The following is a 20094-nucleotide window of genomic DNA, read 5'->3' on the forward strand; positions in this document are numbered from 1 at the left end:
ACTCTGCTAAGCTTTGAACCAAAGCATGTTCCCTTCCATCAAACCACTGCACCCACTTTTCCAACCAATTTCAATACATATGACTTGCTTTAAAAAAAATCTTCCTTAGCATGAAATGCTGCCAACTCTGCCCAAATATCTTGTGTATCATTTGGTCCACTTGCTGATATATTGAGATTATTTATTACTTACACTGGCAATATCACAGCTTGACTTATTGTTTACTAGATTTTTAAAATGTGGGTTTTAAAACTGGTTCTTACATTAGAATTTACAGTTTGTGGAGAATATTCTCCGCAGAATTTTCTAGCAGAGAATATTCTCAAGAATATTCTCATTCTCAAGAGTATTCGCCGGAGATTATTCTCACCTCACATCACTAGTTTTTATACTGTAAACCACCTTGTGATCATTAGATGAAAGGTGATATATTGATGGAATGAATGAATGGTTTCTCTCTCTCTCTCTCTCTTTCTTCCACCCTTCCCACTCCCAGTTGCTCAGTGAAAAGCCTGATGCCAAAAGTGTTGGCTCAGTTAAGATTAAAGATATGTACTAACTTTACTCTATGCTGCCTACAGGAGCTTTTCTAAAGGTTCTCAGACAGTAGCCAAAAGAACAGGTAATATCATCTGTGAAGAACCAAAGATGTAAAAAGGGGGAAATGAATTTGATACACTATCAGCAAGTTTTTAAAGTGTTTATTTACGGCAGACACATTTTATCTGTAAGCCACTTTAAGTGTCTGTGAGAAAAGTGGGGCTTAATAAAACACGGAACATATTGTAATTTCCTGCAGTATAAGCAGCGCAGATTCTCAAAGAACTTTATGCTGTGTCTGAACTTTCTGGAACCAAACCAAGAATTACACCCAGTAGGGGGAAGGAGATGAATGAATTAAACATTAGCAGGAAATGAACCCAAGTACTTAGAGGCCATCTTCTTTCTGTTTGAGTTCTTCCATTATTAGTACACTGCTCTTCTCATTCACAATACAGAAGGCCACTAGAGAAGATAACTAGGGTTACTAGGCATTCAAACGTGTGGTGTCCTTAGTGTGCTGGCATTAAGCTATATGAATACATTTCATCAGTTCCAGACAGTCATTTCATCAGCTGATTCAGTGTCTGGCTAGCAATAGTCCTGGGATGAGAATGAGCCAGCTCACATAGCTCACTTTTGTAATACTTTCCCTTTATATTTGGAATTAGCTACTGACATTTTGAGTAACCTTTTAGGGGATTCTGTGATGCTCACCCTTGAAAATATTCAATTTTTGATTTAATTATTCATCTATGCATTATAAAAAGGTAAAGGGACCCCTGACCATTAGGTCCAGTCGTGACCGACTCTGGGGTTGTGGCTTTATTGGCTGAAGGAGCCGGCGTACAGCTTCCAGGTCATGTGGCCAGCATGACAAAGCTGCTTCTGGCGAACCAGAGCAGCACACAGAAACGCCGTTTACCTTCCTGCTGTAGCAGTACCTATTTATCTACTTGCACTTTGATGTGCTTTCAAACTGCTAGGTTGGCAGGAGCTGGGATATGTTAATAATAATTCAGATTTTATAACATTAATGCTAATAAATATATTAAGTTTTGTTGCATGTTTTCAAATACACTTTTATCAACAATGTTTTCCTGACAATTGAGTTGCAGATGTAGTGCTACAGGGTTTTATTCTTTTTCGGGTGAAAGAACTTTGGAGACTTGTATCTTTGTCACTTTTATTTGCTTCTATATATGTATTTTAAATCAAAGCATAGTGAAGGTAAGCACACTCCTACAAGTAGGAAGTGGATCCTGAGAAAGCTGCATAATCAACCCCTCCAAGGCTAACTTCATGTAGAAAATCTCCCCCTCTCTCTGCTTCTAGCTATTTGACATTTTAAAAGTGCTGTTTCTTTCTCATATGCACATCCTTGCAACGTACTTCTGAAAACAACCCCTTCCTGGCCACCTCTGCATTGTCCATTCAAGGGACCAACAGTTATTAAGAAACAGTAACTTTATTTTGTCAAGAGCTCTTGCTACACTTTGAAACTTGTAAACATACTGTACATTGTTCCTCCTGTCAGAAAAAGCTTGAATGCCATGCTGGGATAGCTTAAAGAACAGTTGGACATGTTAAAAATTAAAAGCTCAGCCTCATGGTTAGGTATGTATTCACATTTTTAAAAGGGTTTTTGCCATCACCAACAAATGTTTGCTCAAGCCAAAAATGGTCCCCAGTGAAGATTTTCAGTATTAGCAAGAAAAACACAATGTTTGATTCTTTACCCCTTCTCTACAATTCTCTACATGATGGTAACAGTCTCTTCACAGTCCCAGTTTATTTCTTATCTGTCTCAGAGTAACTCAAGGAACAAAAACTTGGCAGCCCAAAATTGTAATTGGCAGCCCAATCTCCTGCTACAGGGACAGGGAGTTGCCAGGTTGGCCCTGACCAAGGGCCTAGGCCCAGGAGGTCTTGGAGTGGCTAGGAGCCTGCCTGTCCACCTGCCCATGTACACTGCACTCCCCAGGCCACTCCTCCACTGCTCTAGGTGGCTGAGCAGGACATGCAGGCTCCTCTGGGCTTCTCGGCGGAGGAATCCAGTCACTGGCATAGGCCATGACAACAGCCCTGTGGGGGCTCCTCCACAGTCAGGTGAGTGCAAAGCGGAGCTCAGATGGAAGAAAAACAGAGAGAGTAGATGAGATTTGCAGGAGGAAGTAAAGGGGAGGAAGGAGACAGAAGGGAAAACAGCAAACGGAGGGAGGGAGGCAGGGAGGGAGGGAGGCAGGGAGGGAGGGAGGCAGCAAGGAAAACAGATGGACCAACGAATGATGGAGGAAGAGGAAAGGCAGAGCAGACCTGACCCAACCCAACCCAGGAGGAAGTCACTGGCGGAGCACAAAAGGCAATGAAAAGCAAACCTGTTGAGTTTCTGGTCCATGGTCTCCTGGCTTCTGAAGTGCTGATACAGCTCCTTGCCAAGGGCACAAGGGAGCCTAAGTATGCCTCTGCACAGGGATGTTATCAAAACACCCAGTTCCAAAACATCTTCCCCCCAAGTGCACATTTCCCTTCTGTTTCTGTGTCTTGGTGCTGAGTAGAATTCAATGAATATAGTGTTTCTTTCAAGGCAAATTTTGAGGGAAAGAAAATGAGTTCCCATTGAATTGTCTTCTCTGTGGGACATTGTGGAAAGCTCCCCTCTTTCTTCATTTGCTGCTTCTGAACATGTTCTTGGACCAGTCTTAACTCAGGTCTTTGTCCAATCTGTAGATTTAAAGCCCACCACAATGCTTTATCTAAGGCAGGGGTGGATGCATAGCTGCCAAGTTTTCCCTTTTCTCGCGAGGAAGCCTATTCAGCATAATGGAAAATCCCTTAAAAAAAGGGATAACTTGGCAGCTATGGGTGGATGAGCTGTGTCCCTCCAGTTGTACACAACTCTCACCATCCCTGACCATTGTCCATGCAAGCTTCAACTGGTCAGAGTTGAGAGTACAACAACATCTGGAGATCCATAGGTTAGCCACGCCCAACATATTCTGCCTGACCAGCAGAGCTGATCTCCTCAAGCCAGTTGCCAGTGTCCTTTCCATCATCACCCCTGTCATTTACACAGGCTATGATATCAAACTGATTTCCCAGTCTGTTTTGCACCCATAATTTACAGTTTTTGTATTATTCTTATTGGTGGAGCTTGAGGTTTTCAGGGTATACAATTGTGGCGAAGAAACCTCCTCCTTCCTTTACTCTAGGCCAGGTATGGAGAAGATGTGGCTCACCAGATATTGTTGGATCTACGCTTCCATTATACAGGCCAACATCCACCACCCAACAATGCCAGTGATTAGGTGATAGGAGTTGTAGCACAGCAGTATTTGGAGGGCCACAGGTTCCCTGGCTCTGATTGTCACTTGCTTCAACTTTTCCTGAAGTCCTTCCCCTTACTCCTGGCAAAGTCCTGAATGGACAACGGAATCAAGAATCTCTTGATTCTGTCAACTGCTCATTGTTCTCATGCAACTTCCCAATAACCAGAAATTATTCAGTGGTTGCTTGGCAGCTAGGCTTCTGTTCAGCTTTATCCCATATAGCAAACATGCCTCTTGGTTTTTTTTTCTGGAACAGCTTCCAAGCTCTGCTTCAGGATTGCTTTATAAAGTCCTCCTAAAACCTTGCTGTAAAGCCTCCATTTCCTTACAAAGATTCTCCTGTGAGTCTTCTGTTCATGGCTGGGCTGCCGCTTGAGGTGAAACAGGAAGTGCTGCCTCTGCCACTGGCCGAGAAGCGGTACCAATATCCAGAAAGATCTTGCATGCTCCATAAGATCTCATTGGAAATTGATGTTGTTGACAGGGGCAGGGGTAGGTAAGATGCCGATGGGGGTACCACCTCAAGGGCTTCCACCACCCGAGGCAGCTGCTGCACCCTCCCTCAAGGGGAGACCTGGCCTTGCTGCACAGGAGTGCAGTCCATTGAACATTTTAGGTTAGTTACAGCAGTTCAGCTTTTCCTTTACTGAAACACTATCCCACTCCTGACTAAAGCAATAATTTCCCATGAGCATTAAGAAATCATTTGGGCACCTCTGCACTACAGGCCTTAATTTCCTTTGGATGTGGCAGTGCAGGACCGGGGTAGAGTGTGTTTATAAACTTTTTTGGGGGGGGTCTATATATTGGGGTGGCGCTGTGGTTAAATCACTGAGCCTAGGGCTTGCTGATCAGAAGGTCGGCGGTTTGAATCCCTGCGACGGGGTGAGCTCCCGTTGCTTGGTCCCAGCTCCTGCCAACCTAGCAGTTTGAAAGCACGTCAAAGTGCAAGTAGATAAATAGGAACTGCTACAGCGGGAAGGTAAACGGTGTTTCCGTGTGCTGCTCTGGTTCACCAGAAGTGGCTTTGTCATGCTGGCCACATGACCTGGAAGCTATACGCCGGCTCCCTCGGCCAATAATGCGAGATGAGCGCGCAACCCCAGAGTCGGTCACGACTGGACGGTCAGGGGTCCCTTTACCTTTACCTATATATCATAATGAAAGTGAATGCACTCCTATAAGCAGACAGTGGATCCTTAGAAATACTTCTGCTTCCCTCCCTCCCCCAAGTACCGTATGTATCCCCATTTAGCTAACTTCAGCTATACTTCTCACCCTTCTCTGCCTCTGTAAATTCAGAGTTGTCACCCCTTTTGCAGGACATCTGCCTCCCCGAATACAACTTTCTCATAAAAGGGACCACCCTCATTCTCTGATGAAGCTTAGTGTTGCTTTGTCAAAGGTGCTGGCCAATCATTCACAGTGATGCAACTCACAGCAATAAAAATAAATAATTTTAAACATTGCAAAAGGTTACCACCAGAGAAAAATACTTATCTCCAGTACTGCTCTTGGTTGCTTTAAAGGTGCATCAAAACTAGATTTGTGCTTACCTTTTACTGTTATTGTAAGATCTTATGTCAGTGTCAACAGGAAGAAAACACTGTGCAACTGCAGCTTCTAAGCCAGTCAGGTATTGTAGCCAGTAAAAAAAAAACAAAATCTCTGCTTGAAATTCATGTGAAACACGTACTGCAAGACAAAGCTTCTGACAATTTGTGCAGTGGTTCTGTAGTCCAAAGAATCCAGAGAGAATTAAAGTCTAGACTCAGTCATTTTTCAAGCTTGGGGGTGGGGAATAAACAACAGATCAGATATGTCCATTGTGGACCAGAGAAAGCATTGAATCAAGGATGCTCTTGCTAGTTTGTGTATTGGGAAGAAGCCTGTAATAACAGCAGCAGCAGCCACGGCAGCACGAAGAAATCAAACACAAAAAGGGTATTTCACTAGTCACAAAAATAAGATTCTTCTATTTGAGATTATTTTTTAAGTTCAGAACAGGTAATATAAATTCTTCAAGTAGGAAATAATTCATCTCAGTAGAGATGCATAATAGTAGCATAGGGATGAGAACACAGACATTTGGTAATTATATATTCAGCTGAAACAGAAGGGATTGATTTACTTAAAGGAAAAACACACACACACAATTTCATCAGTCGCAAGGGCACTTTTAACAACATTGCTTGGCTGGATGATTTTTCTACCTGTTCTCTTTTTCTGGGGCTGGAGAGTAAAGAGGAATGGACAGTGTCTCAGAGGAAATGACAAGACAGTCTGAAGCTTGGTGAGACCATATACTGAGTGTTTTCTGCTGTCCTCTTCATGCAGTGCTGTGGGTTGGCACACCGGCGTCGAGTACGGGTTTCGTATGTAAGTTTCTGATTGTTCTGGAATGGTGATGATTGTGGAGGTGAACATAGTATATTTGATAGTGCAGTTTACTTTGTGCATATGCTTTATGAGATGTTTGTTGGATGAAAGACTAATGAGCAATGGTTTTCTTGCACAGAGCTTAAGAACAGTTCTAACAGGTATTTTTTAAAAAAAAATGAATGAAAGAAAGAAAGAAAGAAAGAAAGAAAGAAAGAAAGAAAGAAAGAAAGAAAGAGAAAAGCAGTAATTCATAAGGAGCAACACGGAAAAAATACCGGAAGCAACTTGTAGCAAATAACTGACCTTTCTGAGATATTCCATTGACAAAAATGATAGACTTAAAAAAAATACATTTGTATGGCAGTTAGGGGTGTATTTTTTCCAAGTATGTAACAAATATACTAAATTCATTACAAGCCTTAAGTGTCAACTATAGACATGCATAGCAGCTACCACCAGCTGCTTGGTGTGGGAAATTCTTCCCTTTCCCCCCCATTTTATCTCAATGTAAACATCAGCATGGTGGCAAAAGTATGGCATAAATGTTAATCAGTTTCTGGTGTTTTCTAGAGCATAGTATGTAAGTCCTGATTGTTTTTTGATACCTGTATTGGAAAAAGGCTGTTTGAGTGTTAGCTCTTGCTGTGAAATTTAGCAATAAAATTGATATATTAGAAGAAATAGAAGGACTGGATGTTAATTGAAATGTGCTGAAGATGCACTTAGCTGATGTAATAAGTCTCCTAAGTGATGCATTATGCTTTAGCAGTTCTTTTCTGCTTTACTGTGCAGATGTTACAGGAAGCAGAAGGCTTATAGGATGTGGCCAAGCTTATAGAGTTGAATTGCTTAAAGTAGCAATTGGCCTATAATGGTTGGGGAGGGGGTGCATTGTTGTGATGCAGCGTGTTTCTCTGTGACATAAAGTGGATGTGTGTTTCTATTTTGATTTAACGTTGTAGGGCAAACAAAGCCCAATACAGCTAAGAAGGGTTTTCTGTAGCTTCTTTTAATTTTATTTTCACTTCTCATTTTCTTGGTGATGCAACAGTTGACATAATGAATTGCTTTACTAATGGAATAGCACACACTGCAATCCTATAATGCTGGCACTCTGTATTCTTTAGAATGTGAGTAAGCAACAGAAAATATATGATACAGTTGGAACACAAGAGTCATACTACTGGGTAAAAAAAAGTCAATAATTTTGATGTATACAAGGTAAATATTGTGGCATCAATTTTCATTTATTAGTAGCAAATGTAAGGCCCACATACTGTATATTTGTGAACAATCTAAAACGGCACATGCATACTTGAGAATAAGAAATTCATTGCTTTCATAACTATGTGTTCTACTAATTAAGTTTTAGTTTTTTAGCGTTTAATGTTTAACACATAATTGTTAGTTTCTCATGGAAGCTGTTTCTGGAGATCTATCAAGCAAGACATAGGTCAATACTCAGGCAGCTGGCTGAAACTGAGATGCTTATCTCATAGGAAACAGATTTCAGAATTTCACCGAAAGTTGCATTCCACACACTTTTTCAGAGCTAAATAGGATCAGACTTGATGTTGGCAATGGGAAAGTCTAAGGATGAGTTGAGACAGCTGCTCTTATGGGCACTGATAACCACCTGGGTTGCAGTCTTGGAATTTATCTTGGCACTTGCAAAGAGTCATCTATCTCATGAAGCACTATGAAGCTTTCATTTCTGAAGTTCCTACCTGAATCTGAGCTTCATGTTTCTCAGTTGTATATTCATAATAATTGGCCCCTAAGTCAAGATAATTTTTCATATGTTTTGAATTCATTTCATAAATCTTACTCCATTACCTCCGCCCCCCCCCAAAAGAATACTAGAAAAAGAATATACTAGCCAGCTTGTATATTCTCTATAGGCCTGCCATATATCTGGTGAATGAGAAACTGTCACAACTTTCTTTGGGTTGGGATCCTAGGGAACAAGTAGACTCCCGAGCACTCATATTTTGAATGATGAGACCAGGATCAATTAAGGTGAGTCAGTAAGTCCAGCCTTACATAATCTGAGGCAGGACATCTGAGGTGCTGACAGGATGAATCCTGGAGCATTCCTCTGAGTCAGACATTGCCTCAGCAGCATGTTGATGCCTACTGATGCCTTATAAAAGTTAGCTTACCTGATCGTTCAGTCCAGACACTGAGGTCCAGTTCCAAGGACCTTCTGGTGGTTCCCTCATTGCAAGAAGTGAGGTTACAGGGAACTAGGCTGAGGGCCTTCTTGGTAGTGGCATCAACCCTGTGGAATGACCTCCCATGAGATGTCAAAGAGATAAAGAATTGTAGAACTTTCCATAGACATCTGAAGGCAACCCTGTATAGGGAAACTTTTAATGTCTGATGTTTTGTTGTGTTTTATGTATTCTATTGGAAGCCACTCAGAATGGCTGCAGCAGCCCAGTCAGATGGGCAGGGTACAAGTAATAAATAAATATATTATTATTATTATTATTATCTCCTGCTGATTCTTTCCCTTCTCAAGGTATCTGTTTTTAAATGAGTGTTGCCCTGTCCTGGAGCTGGTTGCTCTTATGATAGAGAGGATGAAGGCTTCCAAGGAAGGGTGTTTTGGTGTCAGAGTTGTTGGGCAAGGTCATATCCTCTGGTCTGGAGTGTCTAGGAATTTTGGGGTATGTGGGTGGGTGCTGGATTCCCAGGCCCTGACTCATCTTCCGCCAAGACTCCTCTAAACTGGGCTGATTGTTGCTTAAGTACTTAAAGGAATTGTTTTTCCCCTAGTGTGCAGCCAGAAGCCTTTCAGATTACAACATTTGTTTAGAGGGTGCTCCCCACATAAGTGGGCAGCTGCGTGTAATGAAGAAGGTATCTGTCACATGGAAGATGGAACAAGTTTGTTTTCTCCTGCTCCGGAGGGTAGGACCTTAACCAATGGCTTCAAGTTACAAGAGAGGAGATTCTGACTAAGCATCACGAAGAACTTTTTGACAGGAAGAGCTGTTTGACAGTGGAATGGACATCCTCAAAAGATGGTGGACTCTTCTTCCTTGGAGGTTTTAAAGCAGAAATTGGATGACTATCTGTCATGAATGCTTTTCTTTAGATTCCTACATTGCAGGGGGTTGGACTGAACCTTGGGTTGTCTTCTAACTTTACAATTCTGTTTTTCCCCTGTGTGTCACCTGATGGATGCTCCAGAGATCAGCAAAAAGTTTCTGTTCCAGAGACATGTTGAAAACCAGTCTGAAAGAGATCAACAATTAGTTTCATCCAAGAAAATTTCTAACTAGATTGCCATAACAAGGCAATGTCTTAGGAATGGAATGTTAGAAACAAGGCAGTGATTATTTATTTTACTTTTTTAAAATATTTTTATTAGGATATTCTATTGGAGGCAGTGATTATTTAAATCAGATGGTTGTGTAGCTAACTTTTCAAGAAAAGATTACACTAATGTTTCCTTTAGAACAAGACCCGCTTTCAAAGAGGCATTAATATTCTATTGTCCAGATAGATAGCCCTGACCTGACCTTTTTAAGCAGCCAGGATGGCAAGAGTTGAGTGTGTATGTGGTCTCCTTGCTTCTTCAAATATTCTTTTCCTATCCCCAGGCTAAACAACCTGAAGGGTATTCATAGAAACCTGAGCTTGAGGGTACATGATAGAAGCTCCCAAGTTGATGTACGGGAGTCTGATTGGAATGGATACAAACGTTTTTGTCACCAAAGTGTTTCAGAAATTGGTTGTAACAAGTTTCTGAATACTCCTCTCTCTCTCTCTCTCTCTCCCTCTCTCTGGACTCAGCTGTAAAAGGCCCCTCACTACTGCAAACAACTGCTGGCTCATGCAAAAGTGGTAGAAAAGTTAGGATTCTTTCCTGGTGGACATTGGTACGGTACAGATGTTGAGAATCTCTCAGGATCACCATTCTGGGGAGTAAATGGTGTGCAATAAATATTTATCTTGCCCCGGACACGCAACACCAAGTATATACACTTGACAGAGTACCTGGTGGACAGAAAGTGAGATGGAATCCTGATAGGAATTACCCCCTTTCTATCATATTTTACAAACTACTATAACATTATTTAGAAACCCAGATCAAGTTTAATGTCTGCTTTTTTGGAGGCTTGAAAAAGATATTGGGTTATATATTGAATGAAGGTGAGTCGTATCAGCCTTAATCCAATTTTGGACTGGAGATATTCAAGGAAAATCAAGGGTACTGGCAACTATGAAATTGATGATACGCAATTCTTTCCTCTGACTCAGTGTTAAAACAGTGCTCCATTGTGCCTTGATCATCTGGGTATATGGCACTCCTTGTACTATTACATTAAGATATTGTGCTTGCCAAAATACTACTTTGGTGATTATATTCTTTCTGTGTATTTTGTACTGTTCTTTTTTATTTCTGTGAATTTGATGAGTTGAATTACTTATGTAAACCCAACTAAACTGAATTGTAGAGTGGAATGCACAGCTTTCTGCCTAAGTTTTTATGTCCCATAATAGTCCAGTATCATTGTTCAAGGCTTGGTAATTGATTTGTGTCCTGATTGTTAATGTATAAGGTTGCAGTTAAAGGACATGTGTGCATATTCAAAAACTAGAAGAGAAAGCAAATATAAACTTATTGTCACAATCCATAGACTCTTTAAAAGCCAACCAGTCCTCACTGCCCACTGGACAATATGAATACAAATAGTGATGAGAAATATAACACCTCAAAACAAAGGATTCCTCCCCACCCCACCCTGGAAAGTAAGGCTGCTATTCTGAGCATGTTTACTTGGGAATAAGTCCTATTGGACTTAGTGGAGCTTACTTAAGAGTATACATGCAGAAAATGTAACTGCTGGAAGCGAAAGCTAACAAATATTGAGTTCATTTGGATATTATAAAGAGACTCTAGGGCACTTTTCAAACAAAACCATTATCTTAATTTAATACTTTTTCATATTGATGAAACTGTATAATTTAAGCAGCACTAAGAAAACTGGTATTGCTTTTTACCAGTAGAAGAGTATGAAAGCTGTTCAGAATTCCACTTTGAGAATTCCACATTGGATAAGGAACCCACAATGAATGTATTTGGATAATATAAATATAGTCCAAACTTTTCATAATAGCACACTGAGCAAATGTGTGAATGACAAGTCATAAAATGCAACCAGCAACCATGTATTCTGGCCTGCCCCTGGTGGATTGTCTTGTATGAGTAATGATCTGCTATCTGTATTCAGTTTTGTGGTTCAGAAGTTGTGTAGGCCTGTAACTGTTCCTTTTTTGCTTGACATAAACTCAAATCCTGAGAGAATTTCCCCCCTCAAAAGATTCTGGTTTAAATTCAACATCTTGCCATGATGCAAGTTCCATCTGCACCAGCATAAAAGCTCTCGGGAAAGAACAATCCTCCCTCTCCTTCCCCCTGATCCCCCTTGAGCCAATTTGGGGATGGGGGTTGTGGCGTTTCACCTCTAGGGGACCAGCAAGAGTTAAGTTGCATGGGAGGTGAATAGCCAATAGGAGCTCTCCAGGCAGAAGCAGGGGGATATAAAGAGAAGCAGTCAGTCAGAAGGGGGAAGGAGATAAACAAGAAGGGAGTAGTTGATGAGTGAGGTGGAGAGGATTCGAGACAGAGAGAGGGTTAGAGAAGCTAGTGAGGTGAGCTGTGGTGTTGAATCTGAGAGAGTAATAAGAAAGGAACTTCAGTCAGGGAGGAAAAGGGAGGGAACTTAGTACTAAAGGTTAAGCTTAAGCAAAAGTACCTGAGAAACTGTGAAGAATTTATATGCTTGTAAGATCATCACCTAAATAAACTTAATTGTTTGGTTTACCTTTCCCCTGACTAGAATCCAATACAGTGGTGCCTCGCTAGACGAATGCCCTGTAAAACTAATTTTTCTCTTAACGAATAGGTTTTGCGATCGGAGGTTGCCTCGCAAGACGGCGAGGTTTTCATTAAAACCTCTGATCACAAAACCTACATTGTCTAGCGAAAGGGACATTTGTCTAGCGAAAGGGAAACCAGCTGTAGCAAGGGAACCTGCAGCTGGTTCCCCTTTGTGTTCCGCTGGTCTCTGCCGGTTGCCGCGAACAGTGAGGGACAACCGGCAGAGACCAGCAGAACACTAGCATGGGAAGAAGGCAAAGGTTCCCCCCCGCCGCCGCCACCTGTCCGATCCAGGCGGGAGGCAGCGGCAAGGAGAAGAGCTTCTCCCGGCTGCCGCCTCACCGCGCACAGCCGGCATCAGACGGGGCTTCGGAGACCTTCTCCGAAGCCCTGTCCCATGCCGTTGCCAGTCCCCCGGAGCCCATAGGAAAGCATTGATTAATTTTCAATGCATTCCTATGGGGAACCAGGACTTGCTAGCCGAAAAATTTGTTACACGAATTGACCTGTGGAACAAATTAAATTTGTCTAGCGAGGCACCACTGTATATGTGTACCAGTACACAGACTTACTGGTTGGTGGCAGCAAGGAAGAATATAGGCGAGGGAGGTACTGGGTCAATAGACCATGAAACGTCTGGGGGCCTTTACCGGGTAACCTCGCCACAGGGGTGGAGGGAAGAGATGAGGGGTAAAGCTCCATTGCACAAACTGGTGTCTGCACAGGGCTTCCACTAACAAGGTTTGTTAGGTGAGCCCCTCCTTTCCTCAACATCTTTACTCAGATAACAAGGCTCTACACCTTTGGGATTTTTTAAAATTTGTAAAAGCTTTTGTGTGTACTTTGGCAAATGTAATAAATCAACCTATGTGGCATATATATTTTTTTCCCCTGGAATACTATTTACTGCTGCCAATACACCTTGTGTAAAGTTTCTGTGAGACACCTTTCTGTATAGTTTTATGGAGGTCACCATTCGTTTGAAAGGCTGATTAATTCAACAGAGATTTTGCATGGACCAGAGAGACAGAATGGGGATGTTGTTAATGTGCCACCCACCTTGCTGCACTCATACCAATGACAAACTTAGTTGGTCTCTAAGGTGCTACTGGAAGGAATTTTTATTTTATTTTGTTTGAGCTAAAAGAGTCTCTCATATAGTGTCAGAGACCACCTTCATGATAGTTTTGGGGGACTTCATTATCCTTAATGCATTAATTGACTGGCTCAGGACTTCATGACCTCCATGATAGCCATAGGGCTGTCTCAGTACATTGATGGTCTGAAAAATTTGGCTTGACATAACCCTGACTTGGTCCTTGCTACTAAACAAATTGGCAATATTACCGGTATGTTGCTTGTTGGGGCTTGTGAGTCCATTGTTATGGATAGGATTGCACTCCCCTGGAAAGAGCAGGTTCGTGGCTTGGTTCTTGTATCCAGCATTGTCACTGGAGCTCAGGTGTCCTCAGTGCCTAGGAGTACCAAGTTCTGGCTCTGGCTGGCTCACCAGCTATGGCTCTTTTAGAACATGTAAATTGGCTGCTGTACTCTAGCTCTGCTAATTTCTAGAGTGGTTTACTGCAGTGCAGTTCATGTGGGGCTGCCCTTGAAAACTACTTGGAAACTTCAACTGGCCCCAAATACGGAAGCCAGATTACTGGCTGGGGTTCCATTTAGAATTCATATAACTTCTGCTTATTAAAAAGGAAGGTGCATTGTGTTGTCAGTTCCTTTCTGGGCCCAATTAAGGGTGCTTAGTGTTTAAAGTTTTAAATGACTTAGGTCATTAATGTAACTGACTTGTAGAAAGGAGTCTGTGAAATGAAAAGAAGTAATATGTGCCTTTGTTATCCATGAAAATCTTTCAATAAAAACATTTTTTTTAAAAAAAACCTGCCTCCATTCCTACAGATCCTCTTTGATATTAATTTCAACAGAACTCTTCGGTAGCTCCACCAGCTTCAAAAGTTCAGGGTTTGGTAGCATGGGAGAGCACATTCTCTGTGGAAACCCTCAGCTACAGAATTATCTGATATCTTCCTTACGTAGTTTCTATCATATGCCAGACTTGCCAAATCACATACAGATTGGCCCAGGAACTCTTCTGCTGAGCACAAGTTTGAGCTGTCAGTCAGAGCACAGGTCTCCTGCTGACCTATTCCCTCTCCATCCTGGCATCTTCCTTAAGCTTAGATTTGCTCTTGCAAAGCTGCCTCTTCTTCCTCCCCCAAAGCCCTGGAACTGGAGAGTGCTGGTAAAATCATTCCCCTTGATTACAAGCTGGAGCTGTCAGTCTTCCTCCCTACTCCTGGAGTTTGTTTGTTAATATTTTCTTACATATATAAATGTATATTTTCTTCAATAACACCTTATGTTCTAGAACCCAGGTCAGTAGATACTAAAGTTTGGATTTTCCACCCACCACATCCTGATATTGACAGTTAAATGTAGACATGGTTTTTCACAGATACTTGTCCTCAACTTTTTTAGAATGTCTGAATTGCTGAGTCACGTGAAGTGCTTCAAGGGTCTCAGCTTTGACTTGTGCCCATATTGTAAAAAGCCCACCTTGCCTCATAGGTACCCCAGACCCCTCCCAAGCAATCACCTTGGCTTGTTATTCAGGATTACTATGAATCTTTTGCACACCTGTGTCTTCTTTGTTTTCTAACAATGATCTTATTTTATATATTGCATTTTCTCTGCACAGAGTGAAATCTGCAGGTTTTTATGATCCTGACACATGCATGTACTGTAGTGGTTAGGAACTTTTTTTTTATTTTTGCAAGCCAGTCACTTTTTACGTAACTTTTTTTAAAACCAGTTAGTCAGAAAATTAGCTATCTAATGTAATGTTTTGTCCAGAACCATTAAGATGTGGCGTTCGTTTCTTAGCTGCTCTCTCGCCTAGGTTTTAAACTGTTGAGGTTATAAAGATGCCTGAGAACAAACATCAACAACAATTTTGCAGTTAACTTCCTGTAAACAGAGATTGATAATTGTCTTGCTACCTTCTGAAATGGGGGTGTATCATATGGAAACATATGTGGTTCCAACTGGAGTCAAAATGATCCCAAAAGCAGAAATATCAGATACTGCTCAACGTGGAAACAGCTACAATGCAAAAAGCAAAGAACAACAAACCATGGTTTTTCTGGGCCATAGTGAAAATTCAGATTTGCAAAAGGGTTTGAATGACTGTGGGGTACTATTGACTCATAAAACCATTGGCTGGGGTAATAAACATACCCTAAGGGCAAAATCCAATTCATTTCTGGGACACTTTGTCATGCGTGGGTTTTTTTGTTTCCAGAAGGAAAATCATACCCAAGCTGAAATTTGGAGAAATTGTACAGGTGACAATTTAGGGCAATGTCCTAGAAATAACCCCCTGTAGGTCTGCTTATAAACTGTACAATTAAAAGTGCACAATTAAAAATGCAGCTGTGGTAAATGTCTTCCCCCACAAAATTAGATGAGAGTTAAATTTGACTACTGTCTTTGCCTTTGTTGTGTATCCCATGTTTGTGATTATTTAATTTGTTTTACTACTTACTTTCTGTAGGACATTCTTCCAAATAAACACCAGTGACACTGTGATAGGTATTTCCTTTAAGCATCATACCTAAATTGTACATATGACATACACAGGAATTATACTACACACATTGTTTCATTACATTCTATAGCCATGTTCACTTGCTTCCCATTGAAGTAAATGAGAAACTAGAATTAGTTTCATAGTTTGGCAGCTTTAGAACTGTTTTATGCTGAAATTGTTGTTACTGTGTATTTTATTTGGCTTAGTAATATAATGTTCAGAACCTTTAACTAGAGAGTAATATTTTTCAAAGAATGCATACTAAAGTATATAGTCCTAATCATTTACAAACTAGTAAATAATCACTTCAATCTCCCAGTGTTCTCAGGGAGATAATGTTTTAAAATCGTGTACTCAAAGCCCTTAGAGAATATTAGTGACAAATTGTGAAACATTTAAATTCTGCAGTGTTGATTTTCAATGCTTCCTTGTAAATTTTCAGAAGCTTTGCTGAAGTGTTCCAACTAGAAGACAATTCAGATCTATTTTTGTCTTTCTCTTTAAAAGAAACCACACAAATCTAGCTTACCCATAACTCTGAAAATGGATTGTTCCAAATGCAGTAATGTTGTGAGGTGAAGCATAAATGGTTTTCAAATGGTACTGGCCTGTTTGCTGAGTGAGAAGGCAGAGGTCTTCTTGTATAATCCGATTTCAATCAGCTCACGCTAATCACTACTGATAGTTGCAAAATTTAGCCTAGATCCGCTTTGGTAATCTAGATTGACAAGAGGTAAAAGTAAAGGGACAGAAGGACAGAGATACAAAAGGAAAGAAACAGGGAGTCTGATCTTTCAGTTTTTGTTCTCCCTTCTAGGGCTTCTCTTTAAACAAATGCTGATTGGTTGTTAGGTTACCAGTCTTTTCACAGTGGAGATACATCAACAACAGGTGCACTATGAGGCTGTGAATCAGCAGCAGCCGCAGCCGCCGCTGGGTAGGGAGAATGCGCAGAAGGTAGCAACAGGTATATACAGTGTACCTGCTTCTATACATTATTTATGGAAACACATCTTAATTCTTTTTATATGTCAGTAGATTCCTGGAGTTCAGAAATATTCAAGCATAGCAAATCTTAATCAATGCTACCGGAAACCAAACTCTTCAAGGTCTTCTGAAGGCTACTTGATCTCAGTCTCAGTATTTATTTCTTAATTCTCGGGTAAGCTCTAGCCTCAAAGCTTTTATTAATCGGGTGAAGCATTTTTAGAGCTAAAGGAGGACAACTGCACTTCAATATTGCATGCTTTTGATTTTGATTTTTTGACCAGACCGTCAACTTTTTGTATATACATTTTTCATTTTTTCTTTATTTCTGGCTGGATGAAATACTAAGGAGAAAAATGGCTTTTTTAATTGTTTCCTTGCATAATGCTTGCTGCGCCTATATCGTCTTGGCTAAGGGACTTTATACATTTGGGTAACAGAGAGACTTGGACTACCCCTCCATCAGATTTCACATGCTGGTGGGACTGTTGTTGGCCATCTCAGCACTGCATGTTGCCATGCTAAAGACACCCAAGGGTAAAAATGTGTCCTGGGTAAGTACAAGTAGGTTACCAAAACTGTTCTTCTCAATGCATATTGCTAATTAAGAATTGTAGTAAATAAAGAAATCTGTATAGCATGTTGTTTTCGTTAGCTATTTTGGGACTCAATTCTAGAGTAAGTAATGATGACCTATTTTAAACTCGGTCTCACACTATTATATAATCGTGTCCACACACACGCCTGCTGTCAAAAAATAAAATAAAACACTTTGTGGTATTTCACAAAGACTATGCCATATCATAAATATTTTTATTTGTAGTTGTTTCAGAGCTAATGCATATATCCCCTTTTGTATGACATTTACTCTGTTAGTAATCCAGCAACCCTGGCCTAATATCTGTCATATATTCACAGTAGGGCAGTGGCTATGTCTATCCTTTCCTTCTTAGTGTCTAGTACATATTTTCTTACCTTTGAAGTACCTCTGGCCACTGCTTATTTTTTCCCCCATAATATATTTTATTATATTTTACAAAAAAAAGACACCAACAATAAAGAAAAACATGACAATAAAAACAGAAAAAAGTAAACACATAAACACATAACAAAGAATTACTTGTTTCTAAAATCCTCTCACTCATCCTGGTCACTGCTTAAATGAATTTATTTAGACATAAAATCAGCAGTTGCCTCATGGACCCTTGATTGTTCTTCCTCAGTACTGTATAACATACACTGCTTTAGAAAGAATATTCTCGCTGAGAGAACAGTGCCGCAACAGTTACTGCAAATTGCTGCTATATCTAGGTATTTATTTCATTAAAAGAATGACATGAGTAGCACAAGATGAGAAGGTTCTGCACATGTGCAAGACCACTCAGAGAGAGAGCGCTGGTAGTGATGGAATCTGCTGCTAACAGTAACCACATTCTACACCAGGGAGCTGTACATGTGCAGATCCTTCCTCCCACTGTGCCTACAGTCTTGCAAAGTACATCTCTATAGCAGAGGTTGCAGCATATGAGGGGGAAAGTTGTTTATCTCCCAATGGGGCCTTCATTGGCCTGAAACCTTACCTGTATTCACTTCAGGCTAGGATAGTGTTGTTGCTCTTGCCTGGAAATGTCACACTTCCAGACCTTTTTCAAGGACCCGAGAGGATCTTAAGTAGGTCAGGCTTGCAGTGGTTCCAGATATGGTTCCAGAAAGCAGAACAGGAACCATATTGATTGCTGTTACCTGAAGGCCACTGAACACTAAGCTAATCCACATTCCCTTATTCCCTGTCAGCCAAGGGACATGGCTTGTAAGCAAGGATATACAGTATAATTAATTCAGCACTCCTTCACCTTGATTATGTAGCTGCTGAACAAAAATGAAGAGTGGTAAGGGAAAATCAATGGAAGTTTCAAGTTCTTAAAAAAAGCAGGTAATATTTTTTTATTGTCAAATAACATTTATACTACTAGACAGTACCTCTCCCAGCATCATTATTTTGGCAACATATGGCAGCTAGCACAGGAGAGCATGGATTAGAAGTTCTAAAAATAGTAACTACCAACACTAAATATTTACACTTGGACTCTATGTTCTACTGAAGAGTGCAATAATGACAGTTAGCCGGGACCAAAATCCGAGGATAGGGTTACAGTGGCTGGCACATTTGATGTGCATTTATGTACCATAGCTCCTGTTAACGTTTCTACAAGCATTCCATAACGTTAAGTGCTGAATTGGTAACTAAATTACAAATTAGCTAAGTATGGGAAAGAGAAAGTGTATGGTGGTTCATTGCATGGAGGTGAGATGAAATAGATGGACTGGAACATGTGTTCTGTAGTCCCTGAAAGGGACATTAATCTGTTTATGTAACTGTGTTGATCTCTGTTCCTTATGACATGCATATCTTTCCCATTCACACCCCTCCCCTTCATTATGTCACTACTGTGTTTCGAACACCAGACAGTGGAAATAACAATCCTCTGTTACAGAGGGTGGGGAATTAAAATACTTAAGAATTAGCAAAACGTAATTCTATATAAACATACACATATGCGAACATTATTAAATTTTGGTAAGAACAAAAGTAATCTGAAACCATAGAAATATGATGTTAAAGAATATAGCTTCTGCTCAGTTTGCCTCTATGGTTTGTTTCTTTATTTTAATGGATATTGCGTTTGGAGGATCAGACTTTCAGCCAGGGTTTTCCTACGTTGTGTTACATTGTTTGAGAAGAAGTCTGTGTATAGAATTAAGGCTAGAGTGCAGACATGTTATTTATATAAAATATAGCTATTTCTATAAAATATATAGATGTCAACAGTTAAGTTATAGTATGCTTTTATATCGCATATCATCCTGCATAATCAGTGGGGCAGAAACTGCAGGTATTTACAAGTAAATTAATATTGGATCCATATTTAATCATATTTAGACCAGTTGAACTCTATGCAACATGGCTTAAGTTTCTTTGATTTCAGTGATGAACTCATACCGTGTTTCTCATATTATAAGACACGTCTTATATTTATTTTTTCCTCAAAAAAACACACTATGGCTTATTTTCAAGGGATGTCTTATTTTTTTCCTCCTCCTCCTGCCGCGGCCGGCATTGCTGCTGCTCCTATCACTATGTCTTATTTTCGGGGTATGGCTTATATTCCTTGAATGCTTAAAAATCCTGCTATGGCTTATTTTATGGGGATGCCTTAAAATATGAGAAACAGGGTACTATGACTATTGTCAAATCCAAACCAAAATTGCAGCACAGATGTATTTAGTTGTTTGTACTGAGGTTCAGATAAATATATTGTAGAATTTGAATCTAGCTTATTTCTTTCTTAGTATAA

The 20094-nt window shown here is 40.4% G+C and overlaps 1 protein-coding gene across 5 annotated transcripts in view; it reads left to right on the forward strand.

Annotated features, from left to right (window-relative positions):
• CACNB2 (calcium voltage-gated channel auxiliary subunit beta 2) overlaps window positions 1-20094 on the forward strand; it is a 138888-nt gene that overhangs the window by 31206 nt on the left and 87588 nt on the right. The window contains exon 1 of one of the 5 annotated variants that reach the window (XM_088654103.1): window positions 16654-17292. The exons of 3 other annotated variants lie outside the window; for them this stretch is intronic. In XM_088654103.1, the coding sequence (XP_088510229.1) occupies window positions 17212-17292 (81 nt within the window). In that variant the 5' untranslated portion in view covers window positions 16654-17211. Of the gene's footprint in view, window positions 1-16653; window positions 17293-20094 lie in introns of those variants that run through there. One more of the 5 variants, XM_035129855.3, reaches the window with a different exon arrangement.

This window comes from Zootoca vivipara, chromosome 11 (assembly GCF_965207765.1).
Source record: "Zootoca vivipara chromosome 11, rZooViv2.hap1.1, whole genome shotgun sequence".
In the NCBI taxonomy this organism is placed as follows: domain Eukaryota; kingdom Metazoa; phylum Chordata; class Lepidosauria; order Squamata; family Lacertidae; genus Zootoca; species Zootoca vivipara.